Below are 14,327 nucleotides of genomic sequence, written 5' to 3' on the forward strand. Positions count from 1 at the left end.
AGTTTATTTTAGTGAAATGCTGACTAATGTGCCTTTAAGAGAAAATAAAAAGAAAGTTAATAATAAAATGATTTACATAACGCAGTTATACAGTTTGTATTTAATTTCTTTGGTTCACAGTTACATCTAAAAGTATGATAATTTATTGATAATGATTTAAAAGTCTATATTTTGTTATTTATTCGTTATAGCTGTTGAGGCGGAAATAACGTCGAGTGACGTGGAACATTGCGGAAGTAGTTAAAAAAAACCGAGTGGCTGTCTTCCGGTCTTTTTCCTCGAGTCGGTCAGACGTTTTCATACCCGTCACACCGCTAATTAGATATTTAGCTGTCTTCATATTCACCTATTTCCTGCTTGGTACGTGTGATTATCTCTGTTACTTTGTTTATTTCAGCCACCCGGTTCAAACCGGCTTTACTCAGTTTCTCTTTCTGCTACTGAACACGTGAAGCTATTCAATCGTACCACGTGGTGAGAGATCAGAGAAACCGTTGATTCTTTGTCGAATCTAACTCAATTAATGATAGTTTTCTCGACTGATTATACTGCTGATATTGTTTTGATAGTTGTTTTGGTGGTTATTTGTGTATTAATACATATATTCACACTGTAATTCTGGGCCCTCAGAGCAAGAATGGACAGCATGTCGGAGAACAGTTCAATTTAATTCTGAATTTTTTTCAACTTTCCTGCTTTTTCATTTATTTTGATTTTTTTTTTTTTTTTTTTTACAAAAAAACAGTTGTGTAATGTAACTTAAGAATGAACAGGCCTCATTGTTGTTGTTACTATTAATGATTTATAACAGCGCTCTAAACCTTTCGGGCCTTTGACTTTATAAAAACGATGGATTCAGTTCATAGTTTATTGTAATTAATCACAAATACACCAAACAAAACAACAACAGGCTGCATATATTTTAATGTAAGCTTTCTGTTGGCAATGTTTTGTCCCGTTCCAGATCCTCATTTGGTCATGTTTTCTAGATTTGTTCTGTTTTTCTAAACGTTGTTAAATGGATTCTTTTTCGTCCGTTTTGTGTTTATTGTTGTCGTTTCCTACTTTGTGCTGCAGCCTGCAGACAAAATGAATACACCTGCTGTATTTTAGTCATGAATTCTCCTCTTTATTGCGTAACTATTTCACATACCATGTCTGTAGCGGGAGGAGAACGCATTTCTTGTCCAAATTGAGACGGCCGTGTTGGACGGTGATGTAGTGAAGTTTCTTTCAACCTGGAGTTTGCAGATGGGTGTTTTATTTTAAAGATATTCCCGGAGTTTTGTTTTGTGTTCTCGACAAACTTCAGGTAGTGTAGTCGGGTTTCCAGTGTAGGTGGGTGAAGCATCGTGTCCTTAGTCAGGTTCTCAGTCAGATCAACCTCTCACGTCGCCCCCAGCTCGCCCAAATATGGTCACTATTGTCACGAACCAACGGGTGATGTCACCGTCGGTTGCCTCTTGGGTACACCGAAGAATAAAATGTAGAAGTGACAGTAAAGTGTACCAGTGAGCACTTTGAGCACTGACTATGAGCCTCCATGAGGTTAGTTGTTGTCCCTGCACCACTGTGGCAACCATTGGTATAAAGCATGCAAATGATATATTAATGTCTATTAGTCCTTTAATTACAGCTTGTTTGGATTTTACAGAATTGGAAGCTGATCCAGGTCCTCTCTCGTTCTTTCACTTCGGGGTGCGATGAAACGATTTTTGTTGTTCTACCTGCTCGGTAAGTTTGTCGCCCACCCAGTTCATCCCAGTGTCATTAAAAGGCATTGATTTGTGAGATAATGATGACTCAGCTGTTTTTGAAACATTTAAGATGGCAGCTCCTCCGAGCGTAATCAACTTTCATAACGTAACACATATATATCCATTCTTTATTTGTATTATTTTTTTCAGCTATTACACCAAATATTTATGCGAAATTCCTCCCAATAGCTCAAATGTTTACTTGGTCCCAAGGATCCAGTTTTGGTGGTCAAAGGTTGAAGTTCACCGTGAACTCCTAAAACACATCCGTGGACACAACTCAAGAATTCATTCACTGATTATGACTTATCACAAAAATCTCCCACAAATGTCGAATAGGATCAAATTATTACTTGTTATATTCCCAAAAGGTCAAACAAAGGTCAACTTCACCGTGACATCAAAATGTCCTGCAAAAACGATTCAATGTTCGCCGATTCATGAATCATCGCTTTGAGCATCGTATTTTCATGCTTTTACGTGCTTCTCTTATTCGCTGTAACTCAAACCAAGCAGTTACTTTTTTTCTTTGGTTCAACTGAATCTTTTGGTCTCGTTATTTGCAGCTTTCCTGCTGACACTGACGGTGTTTTCACCCGTAAACGTCACCATCGATGTGATCAGAGGAACCCCGTGGCTCTGGCAGTGCCACTACAATGGATCCATCGATCCGGACAGAAGCCTCATTTACTGGCAGGGAATAAACAACAACAACCTTGTCGCACAAACTTACATCAGAGGGAAAGAAGAGGATTACATGAGTGAGTCCCTGAAGAACAGGACACAGATCTTCCCGAGTCAGATACCTGGAGGAAACCTCTCCCTCCTCTTCGAGCCGCTGAAGCTAGAAGATAACCAAAAATCTTTTGAAGTTGTTTTAAATCAAGAAGGCAAAGACACAGAGAAGCTCTGCCAGATAACGCTGAACGTTTCAGGTCGGTGTACTTTTCTGTTTATTCTTCTGCCAACTCAAAAGCTAATGAAAGTTCCTGTTGTAATAACATCTGGTAGAAATAAACTCTAATCTTGGGGGGTTTTCTTGTGTTTTTCTTTTTAAAGGTGGAGATGGAAGCAACACTCCTGCTACGGTGGCTCCAGATGGACCAAAGGAACGTTCAGGTACAATTTAAGAACCCAAAATTTAACATGGAGGCTCTGTTTCTAGATGGATGTGTGCTTTATTCATGAGGTCTTTATTTGTGCATCTAAGGTTTCCAATTTAGTTTTTTTTTTAATTACTTTTACTTTACTGAAGTCATTTGCAAATGTTACAAAACAGAAATCAAACTGTAATTTCCAATAACCTGGTCATGTGTCAAATGGCCAATGTTAATATTGCAACTCTGTTTATCCTCAGTTTAAAGTCAAACTAATAATGACAGCTCTTGTATTGTTTTTAAAGTTGGCATGGTCATTGGTGTCGTCATTGGTGTCGTCATCCTCGTTGTCCTCATCATCGTGTGCTATTGTCTCTACAAAAGTAAGTGGTGCTTTTCATTTTCATTTCATGTTTTAAACAATCCCAAGATTATGTCACTGTTTGATATAAAGAACGTTAATAGGAAAGACAAAGTGACAGTAAATCGTCAGCGTTGGATTTTATTTTAGGAGTTTGGAGGCTTTCTAAAGGTTTTATTCAAAACCATAACATTTGATGTCAAATATTGGAATAGAAAAGTGAGTCTCAGTGAACGTGACCCCGGGTCACATGAGGGTATCTGGGTCGCAGTGATCTCAGATTTGTAGCTTTTTAAGCCCAGTTAAGTTACAGCAACATGAACCGGCCCGTCTCAGTTGGACTCGAACCAGCTGACGATGTCGCTGCGACTCTATCGCCGGTAGTTTTAGAACATCCGTAGTTTGTGTTTTTTTCTGCTTATTCGAGGACTCCTCTAAACAACGCTGCTGCTCCGGGAAAAATTTTTAGAAACCCGCTACTACAGAAAAGATTTCCTGTCTCAAGTTCGGAGCATGAATTTGTGGTCAGTTGAAGCACAACGTCGCAGACTGGAAAATTGTGAGCAGTTTCAGGTTTGAAATTATCATTGCGGATACTTGGTCTGAATTGGCCCCCTAAATGTCAACATGGCGTTAAGATGATTGACAGACAGTTTCTAGAAGTTAAAAAGCTTTTGATTCCTTCGGGCTTCCATTTACTTCCTTTGTGGTGTTACTGCGAATTTTTGTTTTGTTTTTATGCTTTTCTTCAGAATGCCGAGGAAATGGAAATGAAGGCCGTGGAGGAGATGTAGAGCTAAAAGGTGACTGAACTGTCAAACATATAGAGATGAAGGCGATGGAGACTGCAGGTGGTCCCGTCTGGATGAACTGAGTTGTCTTCAGCTTTCCCACAATTTAGATGATACCTTTCCATTGGTGTGTTTCTGAAAACCTTTTTTTTTTTTCTGGTTTTGATTCAGGACTGCAAGCAAATGGAAATATAGGCAATGGAGTGAATGCACATCCAGCTCCTCCACAGATTGCAGGTAGTCGTGTCCGACTGAACTCAGTTGTTTGGGCTTAAAGACATACATGGACATACAGTCTGGTTAAGATGATTGGAGAGCTTTGTATTAAATGTTTAAAAAGCATTTTATTTCCCGATTTTATTGGATACTTCTCCATTGTAGTGTTACTGAAAATCTTTTTGTTTCTCTGCTTTTGCTTTAGAACGCCCAGGAAATGGAAACGTTGGCGACGGAGGAGGTGAAAACCAAGAAGGTGCTCCTGAGTCGTATTCATCTTTCAAACATACATAGAGATAGATAGATAGAGAGATAAAGACTTTATTAATCCCACAAGGGGACATTTTTTTTCGTAACAGTAGCATTATAGACACAGGTAAAGAAATAAAAATAACTGAGTACAAAATATTAAATATGAAAATGCACAATATATACAATAAAATAGAATAATATTAAATTAAACTAACTAAACAATAGTGCAAAGATTTAAGCAGCAACATACAACCAACGGCATTGTTGTTCAGTGATGGATTTGACCAGAGGTGATAAATTGTAAAGTCTTATTGCAGTGGGCAGGAATGATCTCCTGTATCTGTCCTTGTGACAGCGGAGCTGGAGGAGTCTTTTGGAGAAAGTGCTCCGCTGTCCCTGCAGCAGGTGGTGGAGAGGCTGGTCTGGATTATCCAATATGGATAACAGTTTCCTCAGCGTCCTCCTCTCCACCACCTTTTCCAGACTGTCCAGTTTGCAGCCAATGATGGAGCCGGCCTTCTTAACCAGTTTGTTAAGTCTGTTGGTGTCGCCGGCTCCAATGCTGCTCCCATACAGTCTGGTTAAGATGATAGGAGAGTCTGGTATTATGTTGTGACTTCTTTACTCTTTAGATGAAAACCAAGAAGGTGGTCCGGTCTGACTGAACTGAGTTGTCTTTAGCTGACAAACATACATAATACATAATGTACCGGACACTTCTCCATCTTTTCGTGTCTCTGCTTTTGCTTTAGAACAAGAAGGAGATGGAAACGAAGACGATGGAGGAGGTGAACTCGGATGGCCTCTCCTGAGAGCAGGTGGTTCTGTTTGGACGAACCGTCTTCATCTTGCAAACATACATAATAATTCAAAACGTAGATGATACTTTTCCATCATTGTGTTACTGAAAACCTTTTTTTTCTCTCTGGCTTTGCTTCAGGACCTCAAGGAAAAGGAAATGAAGGCGACGGAGAGGAACCCCAACAGCATCCACAGATTGCAGGTGGTTGCGTCCGACTGAACTCAGTTGTTTTGGGCTTAAAGACATACATAGAGATACAGTCTGGTTAAGATGGTTGGAGAGCTTTGTATTAGATGTTTAAAAAGCATTTTATTTCCCCACTTTACTGGATACTTCTCCATTGTAGTGTGACTGAAAATATTTTTGTTTCTTTACTTTTGCTTTAGAACAAGAAGGAGATGGAGACGTTGGCGACGGAGAAGGTGAAAACCAAGAAGGTGGTCCTGAGTCGTATTCATCTTTCAAACATACGTAGAAATACAGTCTGGTTAAGATGATAGGAGAGCCTGATATTACGTTGTCACTTCTTTACTCTGTTATTAAAAACCTGTGTTTTGTTTCTCTGCTTTTGCTTTAGAACTCCAAGGAAATGGAAACGGTGGTGACGGAGGAGGTGAAAACCAAGGAGGTGGTCCTGAGTTTTCTTCATCTTGCCAACATACATACAAAATTCATAATGTAGATGGGAGGTATCCATTGGTGTGTTATTGATTATCTTTGTTTCATTTTTCAGCTTTTGCTTCAGGACCTCAAGGAAAAGGAAATGAAGGCGACGGAGAGGAACCCCAACAGCATCCACAGATTGCAGGTGGTCGTGTCCGACTGAACTGAGTCGTTTTGGCTTGGTGCTGGCGTTTTGTAGTGTGACTGAAAATATGTTTGTTTCTTTATTTTTGCTTTAGAACAAGAAGGAAATGGAGACGTTGGCGACAGAGGAGGTGAAAATCAAGAAGGTGGTCCTGAGTCGTATTCATCTTTCAAACATACATAGATAGATAGATAGATAGATAGATAGATAGATAGATAGATAGATAGATAGATAGATAGATAGATAGATAGATAGATAGATAGACAGACAGACAGACAGACAGACAGACAGACAGACAGACAGACAGATAGATAGATAGATAGAATAGATAAATAGTTACTTTATTAATCCCACAAGGGGAAATTTTTTCGTAACAGTAGCTTTATAGACACAGGTAAAGAAATAAAAATAACAGACTTAAAGAATATTAAATATGAAAATGCACAATATATACAATAAAATAGAATAATATTAAATTAAACTAACTGAACAATAGTGCAACGATTTAAGCAGCAACATACAACCAACGGTATTATGGTTCCGTAATGGATTTGACCAGAGGTGATAAATTGTAAAGTCTTATTGCAGTGGGCAGGAATGATCTCCTGTATCTGTCCTTGTGACAGCGGAGCTGGAGGAGTCTTTTGGAGAAAGTGCTCCGCTGTCCCTGCAGCAGGTGGTGGAGGGTGGTCTGGATTATCCAATATGGATAACAGTTTCCTCAGCGTCCTCCTCTCCACCACCTTTTCCAGGCTGTCCAGTTTGCAGCCAATGATGGAGCCGGCCTTCTTAACCAGTTTGTTAAGTCTGTTGGTGTCACCGGCTCCAATGCTGCTCCCATACAGTTTGGTTAAGATGATAGGAGAGTCTGGTATTATGTTGTGACTTCTTTACTCTTTAGATGAAAACCAAGAAGGTGGTCCTGTCTGACTGAACTGAGTTGTCTTTAGCTGACAAACATACATAATACATAATGTACCGGACACTTCTCCATCGGTGTGTTACTGAACATCTTTTTGTTTCTCTGATTTTGCTTTAGAACAAGAAGGAGAAGGAAACGAAGACGATGGAGGAGATGGACACGGACGGCCTCTCCTGACAGCAGGTGGTTCTGTTTGGACGAACCGTCTTCATCCTGCAAACATACATAATAATTCATAACGTAGATGATACTTTTCCATCGTTGTGTTACTGAACACCCTTTTTTTTTATTTCTCTGTCTTTGCTTCAGGACCTCGAGGACCTACAAATGAAGGCGATAGAGGAGATGAACCCCACGAGCCTCTCCTGAAACCAGGCGGTCCGGTCTGACTGATCTCACGTTTCTCCGCCGTACAAACGTGTCATCGTGTAGCACAGATGAAACTTTTCCAGTGTGTTCAGAATGAATCCTGTTTCGCTACTTCAACTTACTCTGAGCAGCTAAGGACTCGTTCTTTAGTAATGTAATAGGTTGAAAACGCTGTAATAAAATATTTATTATGAAATGGAACCCCCACTTATTTCTTGGGGGTTCCACTGTGAAGAACTACGCGAGACGAGTGGACTTGAACGCATCGTGGATTTACTCCACCAGGTCAGTAGGTGAAGACGTTACCTCATCGATCTACAGGTACTGTAAAATATGTTGAAAACTCTTCAGTTTACTGTCGCACAAAGGTGAATAATTCACCGTGCTGTTTACCTTTTGTATCCCATGTTGCCGGTCCAGATACCCCTAAGTCTGGCTGCGGTTACAGTAACAGAAAGTTTGTATGAAACGTGCAATACAAATAAAGTTGTATTACATGTATGTTTTTTGTTTTTTTTACTCACCTATATTTATATTATCCAGTTTCATTGAATATTGATCTGACCGATCTGATTGGAAACCATGACGATACTACGTCCCGCCCACCGATAGCTGTAACCTGACTGCACCACAGGCCTGTCAATCAAACAGACAAGTCTGCAAAAACAGATCTTTTTGAAGCTTATTTTCTAATGAATGAGGGATTATTGTCAAATGGACCTCTACAAAACAGCCCTTTATAAACCAACACCTGACTGAAATCAGCTGTGGGGCAGCTCTGGTCTGTCTGTTTTTTTAACAATAGATAAACTTAGAAAACCTATTGAGGAGGTTGATGTGTCTCCGTCAGACTGGTTTTAAAGATGCACCTGAGAGTCGCCATGGAAACCGACCCGACCTCGTCGTTCCAACCGAGAACAAGTTTAGTGGAGGATTAATTGTCACGCAGACAAATGTGGTTTACTGATTGTTAAAAGTTTAACAATAAACAAACACCTCATGAAGATACAAAGAGCCCTTTATTATTATACATTCAACATATAAATACAAAATGACACTCTGTTTCCCTTTGTTTGCCTTTGCAAGGCACATATGACTTATACATTACAATATAAATTAATTAGTTGTTAAAATTTCACATTTCATAATTTGCTTGTACCTGTTTTTATTAGCCACGCCCACTGATCACCGTGAGCCGATAGTCCAATGAGAGACGGACACTGAAATGGTTATACGCTTAAATAATAGTTCAAAGAAGCAACACAAGTTTGTACCTGACGTTTTCCAGAGTTTTCAGAAATATTTACTTTGCATTCTTCTGCAACAGTGTTTCCCAAACTGCGGTCCATGGTACCAGCAGCGGACCGTCAGTGCAGCATCGTAAAGCCGAGCACCTTTTTAAAGCACTGACCGTTCAGGATCACAATAACAGAGACCTGTATCAATGTCTGTTTCACATATTAGCACCGATATCGATCCATCAACATCGTAGAGAGCACAGAAGTTACAGTTTGAATGTCTTCAGGATCATAAAAAAAAAAGAACAATACAACTTTACTGCGATTATAACGGTTGGCAACAGGTTTGAGTAAGAAGTCACCAATGAGGGATGCGTTGTGTTCAAGCTTCAAAGTTCACCAGCTGCAGTTGGATTATTGTGCCGCAGCATCCGTCCAGCCGAGTTACGAGATTCATCACAGATATTTTTACTTTTCCTGTAATTATTTTATTTTTTTCTGCCACATGAGTGTTTCACAGTCAGGAAGGCTGATTGGTCCGTGTCGGGCTTGTAGTGCTGCCCGTCTCCCAACAAAGCCACGGCAAGAATTTATGGCACTTTGGTTTAATCTTGCATGGTTACCATGGTGACAGATTGTAATATTGCTGATCCAGATATAACCCTAAAACCCTAAAAAGTCCCAACCTTCCTCGACCTCAACTTTTGTCCTCACAGTGACACAAGTCCCCAAGGATGGGTGTGCAGTCACATTAAAGTCCCCACTAGGATAGAAAAACAAGCCCCCACACACACACACACACACACACACACACACACACACCTCCAGAGATGGTTGCTGTGTGAACCAGCAGTGACGTCACCCGTTGGTTTGTGAATGTTATGAAGCCTCCAGTTCAGATTCTGTCCAGCACCATCTTTGCTCTTTCGGAGCGGTTTGGAGCAGGAAGTGACCATATTTGGACGAGCTGGGGGAGGAGTCAGCAGTGGATCTGACTGATCTGATTGGAACCCTGACGATACCATGTCCCGCCCACCGATAGCTGTAACCTGACTGCACCACAGGCCTGTCAATCAAACAGACACGCCCCCAAAAACAGGCCTTTTTGAATCTTATTTTCTAATGAATGAGGGATTATTTTCTGATGGACCTCCATAAAACTAATAAGAAGGAGTGACTTTAGCTAAATATGTAACTGCACATGAGTACTTTGTCTGAATATTCCTGCTTCCTTCCTTCAGCCTCATCTTTTACCCAGTTTAAATTCCTACTGTGGACTCTAATTCTGTCACTTTGTCTGCAGAGATTTCTTCTTTCTGTCGGGCTTCATCATCATCAGCATTGGTGCAAACTTTGTGATACAGAGCTCCAGTCTTTCCTAGTTTGACATTTCCATCCGACCGGTTTCCTCCTGACGGTCCCTGAGTCAGGTCTCCTGCTGAGGTAGAAGGTGTCTCGTTGTTCTCTGCAACTAAAGGAAAGATGTGATGATTCAAAGTTAGGAGACTTTACCTGCTGTGCAACCAGCTGACTCTTACGTACGTTTGTCAGCTTCTTGTGTGTTTTTCTTGTCGCTGTTTAACAAAGCAGTTTCATCTTCACCAGCAGGAGCATCTCCTTCAACAGGCGGAGATGAGTTTCCACCTGACATGTTGGAAGCAGGAGCATCTCCTTCAACAGGCGGAGATGAGACTGTATTTGTTGAAGCTGAGACACATGGGTTTATTAGTCTTCTCCGAATACCTGGAACTTCAAGGAAAGAGTTTCAGTCATGATGATCAGGGATAAACTGGAAACAATAATTCAGGCCGGGAATTTTGCTCCATCCCAAAAACACGACTTTTTGTAGACGAATGCTTATAAGATGTTCTGCAGGATCACCTGCAGCAAAAGTCCTGCTGATGCTAACTTCTCAACCCAAACGACAAAAAACCCACGTAAACAGCAAGCTAAACCAAGTTTTATATTCTACAGACAACAAACAATAACACTCAACTTTAACAAATACGAATAAAATAGGATTTTCTGGTCAAACATGGCTCTCAGAATATAAATATGAATTTGATGTAAAGGGCCAGATGCTCAGTATGTTTTTAATTCATCATCAGATAAATGAAAAAAACAAACAGGAAATTCTGTGGATTCTTGCAGAACGCTGGTGACGTCCAGCCGCTGCTTTAAACACCAGACGCTTCATTTCTGAAGACGGTGAGAGACCGCAAGGACTCTCCCTCAGTACGTTCTTAACCAGCCGTCGGTGCCTCGGGGTTGATTGTGTCTCTCCATATATGGTCATTCATTTTAACGACTGTCATCACTGTGTAATTATGTCCACTAAAGAAATGACACTAGAGGCCAAATTAAAACTTTTACTTACATTTTTTGTAGAAGTAAAAAGCTGCTATGATTGCTAGTCTTGTTAGTCCTGCTAGTACTGCTACAACGATGACCCACTTTGTGTCCAGACCCAGACCTTCATCTGCATTAAAGAGGAACAAAAATTAGCAGCACCACAAAACGCATCATGCTTGTGAACCTGTGTGGACTTTTAAACTCCGGAGCCGCTACTCACCAGAACCGGGGACCTTCCCGGTGATCTCGGTCGTGTCGCCGGTGAGAGGGTTGCGGATGCGGCAGGTGACGTTCTCCAGCTCCCGAAGCGGCGCGACGACGGAGCTGCTGACGTTGAAGGTTTTCAGGGTCGGATCTTCCTGATGGGACGTCCCGGCGCCCGGCAGGTCGACCTCCTCGTCGCTGGATGTGTTGAAAGCGGACCACCGGACCTCGGACTTGGGGAACCCACCTCGGGCTGTGCAGGTCACATTGTTTGAGGCCTCGTTGAAAGTCAGTTGTAGATCCTGGTAGGGAGCTGGGAGTCGGCACATGAAGGCAGGATGGTTTATACACATGTGCTGCTCGTGGATATGAGACATTAATATTGATTTACTCTCCCCTACCTGAAACCTGCAATATACAATTGCAGTACATTTTAGTTACATGAGAAACGTTCTCACTGGCAAAACCCAGGAACAATTTCTGGTCATCTGCAACGGTGACATTGTGAAGTATGATGGAAATATTTCCAGAATTAATTTCTTTAGAAACTTCGACCCTGTCCTTGAATTCAGGGGCTGGTGGTGATGTGCTATCATGAGGCCATTGAACCAAGACTTTATCTTTGTTGTCCTGCCAGTAAAACACTTCGGGAGACTGACCAGGTGGCAGCTGGCAGGACATCAGGAGAGACTTTCCAACAACGGCTTTAAGAAGCTCCGCTGCCTGAGACATGATGAGTGCGGGAATTTAAAAAAAAACAGAGATACTAGTAAGCGAGACTTTACGAGCCGAAAACCTAAAATAACATGAACACACTGGAAACAAGCAGTATCATTTATTCAACAACAACTTCAATAGATGTTATATTCTTACATTAGTATATTGTATCCCCCTCCTTAGAAGAAATAACCTCTCTGCAGGTGTTTTGTATCACAACTCCTCCATTAAAAAAAATAACTCTTCAGTTACAGGACGTGTGAAGGAAGGACGACGGTCTACGCTACTAAAGTAGAATTGAATCCTTCACTTTACTGAGCAGCAGGTTTAGTTTTAAATGGAGAAGACTGGCTGAAGCTGAAGAGTTACACCAACTGTCTATGAAGGACACTGACAGTTGGTGGCACTAATGCTCCGCCCACAAAAGAAGAAGAAGAAGAAGAAGAAGAAGAAGAAGAAGAAGAAGAAGAAGAAGAAGAAGAAGAAGAAGAAGAAGAAGAAGAAGAAGAAGAAGAAGAAGAAGAAGAGGCATTTCTTCGCATCCTTTTTCATGTTTACTTCAAATGTCCCGACGGATACGACTGCAAGTGTCAAAGGTCAAGAGGCATTTTTACGATGAAGTAGTACGTCCCAACTGTATTACACAACAGTACATACTTATTAACCGGAGCTGCATTACGTAATAAAAGTTAAAGAAAGAAGCGTTCCGACTGCATCATCCTGGTACTTGTAGTTCACTGCATGTTTCTGTACTTTAAAAGTGAGAACGCACTGATGTGCTCAGAATATAATGAGTATTAGTGCACAAGTACAACTTCTGGAACACAAGTACAACATCTGGGACACAGCATTAGTTTGTAGGGACCTGGTCGCCTTCCTTTTTCCTCGTCGAAGTATTCCCGCCACTTTATTGTGTGAAAGAGAAAGTGGAGAAACTTCAAAGCAGGAATTTTCCGAGCAGGGAGGTGAGGACTTTTAAGAATCTGAAGAATTTCTAATGTCTAGTAATTTGGAAGTTGCGGAAGTAACAACAAGGAGAAATGAAAAGTCAACGAAACGGGTAATATATCGTCGCTCAAATCTCCAACTCCAAAGTAACGATGGAAATTAAATTGATCGTAGCACGAAGATATTTGGCAACTTTGGTTGGGTCCTTTATCAGCAGAGCAAACACACAAAACAGCTTCACGCTGAGACTTTTATTTCCACTGGATTTCACTGTTTCTTCTGGGCCTGTTTTCACTGAGGGAATTTATTAGTCAGTCTGTGACTTGTCATTCTACGTCCTGCTGTGCATGTGTGTGTGTGTGTGTGTGTGTGTGTGTGTGTGTGTGTGTGTGTGTGTGTGTGTGTGTGTGAGCAAAAATTAGCAGCACCACAAAATGCATCATGCTTGTGAACCTGTGGACTTTTAAACTCCGGAGCCGCTACTCACCAGAACCGGGGACCTTCCCGGGGACCTTCCTGGTGATCTCGGTCATGTCTTCGGTGAGAGGGTTGCGGATGCGGCAGGTGACGTTCTCCAGCTCCCGAAGCGGCGCGACGACGGAGCTGCTGACGTTGAAGGTTTTCAGGGTCGGATCCTCCTGATGGGACGTCCCGGCGCCCGGCAGGTCGACCTCCTCATCGCTGGATGTGTTGAAAGCGGACCACCGGACCTTGGACTTGGGGAACCCACCTCGGGCTGTGCAGGTCACATTGTTTGAGGTCACGTTGAAAGTCAGCTGTAGATCCTGGTAGGGAGCTGGGAGTCGGCACATGAAGGTAGGATGGTTTATACACATGTGCTGCTCGTGGATATGAGACATTAATATTGATTTACTCTCCCCTACCTGAAACCTGTAATGTGGAATTGCAGTACTTTTTAGTTGCATGAGAACCTTTCTCACTGGCCAAACCCAGGAACCATTTCTGGTCATCTGCAACGGTGACATTGTGAAGTATGATGGAAATATTTACAGGATTAATTTCTTCATAAACTTCGACCCTGTCCTTGTATTCAGGGGCTGGTGGTGATGTGCTATCGTGAGGCCAATGAACCAAGACTTTATCTTTGTTGTCCTGCCAGTAAAACCAGTCGGGAGACTGTCTAGATGGCAGCTGGCAGGACATCAGGAGAGATTTTCCAACAACGGCTTTAAGAAGCTCCGCTGCCTGAGACACGATGAGTGCTGGAATTAAAAAAACAACAGAGATACTAGTAAGCAAGACTTTACGAGCCGAAAACCTAAAATAACATGAACCCACTGGAAGCAAGCAGAAAAAGAGTTTTGCGGCCGAAAGTTTTGAGTTAAATTCTGCTTCTCTGGTAACTTTTCATGTTTTAATCAACCAGCAGTGATGTCATCGTTGTTTTGTGAACGTTGTGAAGCCTCCAGTTCAGATTCTGTCCGTCACCGTCTTTGCTAGTTCGGAATGGTTCGGACCATATTTCAGACCCG

General features: G+C 41.6%; 2 protein-coding genes across 2 annotated transcripts; one reads left to right on the forward strand and one right to left on the reverse strand.

Annotated features, from left to right (window-relative positions):
• Nucleotides 1-303: 303 nt before the first annotated feature.
• LOC138201169 (collagen alpha-1(III) chain-like) lies at nt 304-7,876 on the forward strand. Its single transcript, XM_069154399.1, has 16 exons — nt 304-360; nt 1,655-1,734; nt 2,324-2,692; nt 2,817-2,876; nt 3,160-3,237; nt 3,968-4,018; nt 4,178-4,246; nt 4,428-4,478; nt 5,227-5,292; nt 5,415-5,477; nt 5,663-5,713; nt 5,854-5,904; nt 6,010-6,084; nt 6,179-6,229; nt 7,124-7,189; nt 7,316-7,876. The coding sequence occupies exons 2-16, from the start codon at nt 1,704-1,706 to the stop codon at nt 7,393-7,395; spliced, it is 1,212 nt and encodes a 403-aa protein (XP_069010500.1). The 5' UTR covers nt 304-360; nt 1,655-1,703; the 3' UTR covers nt 7,396-7,876.
• Nucleotides 7,877-8,396: 520 nt separating this feature from the next.
• On the reverse strand, nt 8,397-13,646 carry LOC138201624 (uncharacterized). Its single transcript, XM_069155240.1, has 5 exons — nt 13,322-13,646; nt 11,186-11,482; nt 10,991-11,092; nt 10,156-10,362; nt 8,397-10,084 (listed from the first exon to the last, which is right to left on the reverse strand). Exons 1-5 carry the CDS (start codon nt 13,644-13,646, stop codon nt 9,873-9,875), a joined length of 1,143 nt encoding a protein of 380 aa, XP_069011341.1. The 3' UTR covers nt 8,397-9,872.
• Nucleotides 13,647-14,327: the final 681 nt, after the last annotated feature.

Source organism: Embiotoca jacksoni, unplaced genomic scaffold (genome assembly GCF_022577435.1).
Source record: "Embiotoca jacksoni isolate LCO1_2020_lvr unplaced genomic scaffold, fEmbJac1.0.p SCAF_2, whole genome shotgun sequence".
NCBI classification, from domain to species: domain Eukaryota; kingdom Metazoa; phylum Chordata; class Actinopteri; family Embiotocidae; genus Embiotoca; species Embiotoca jacksoni.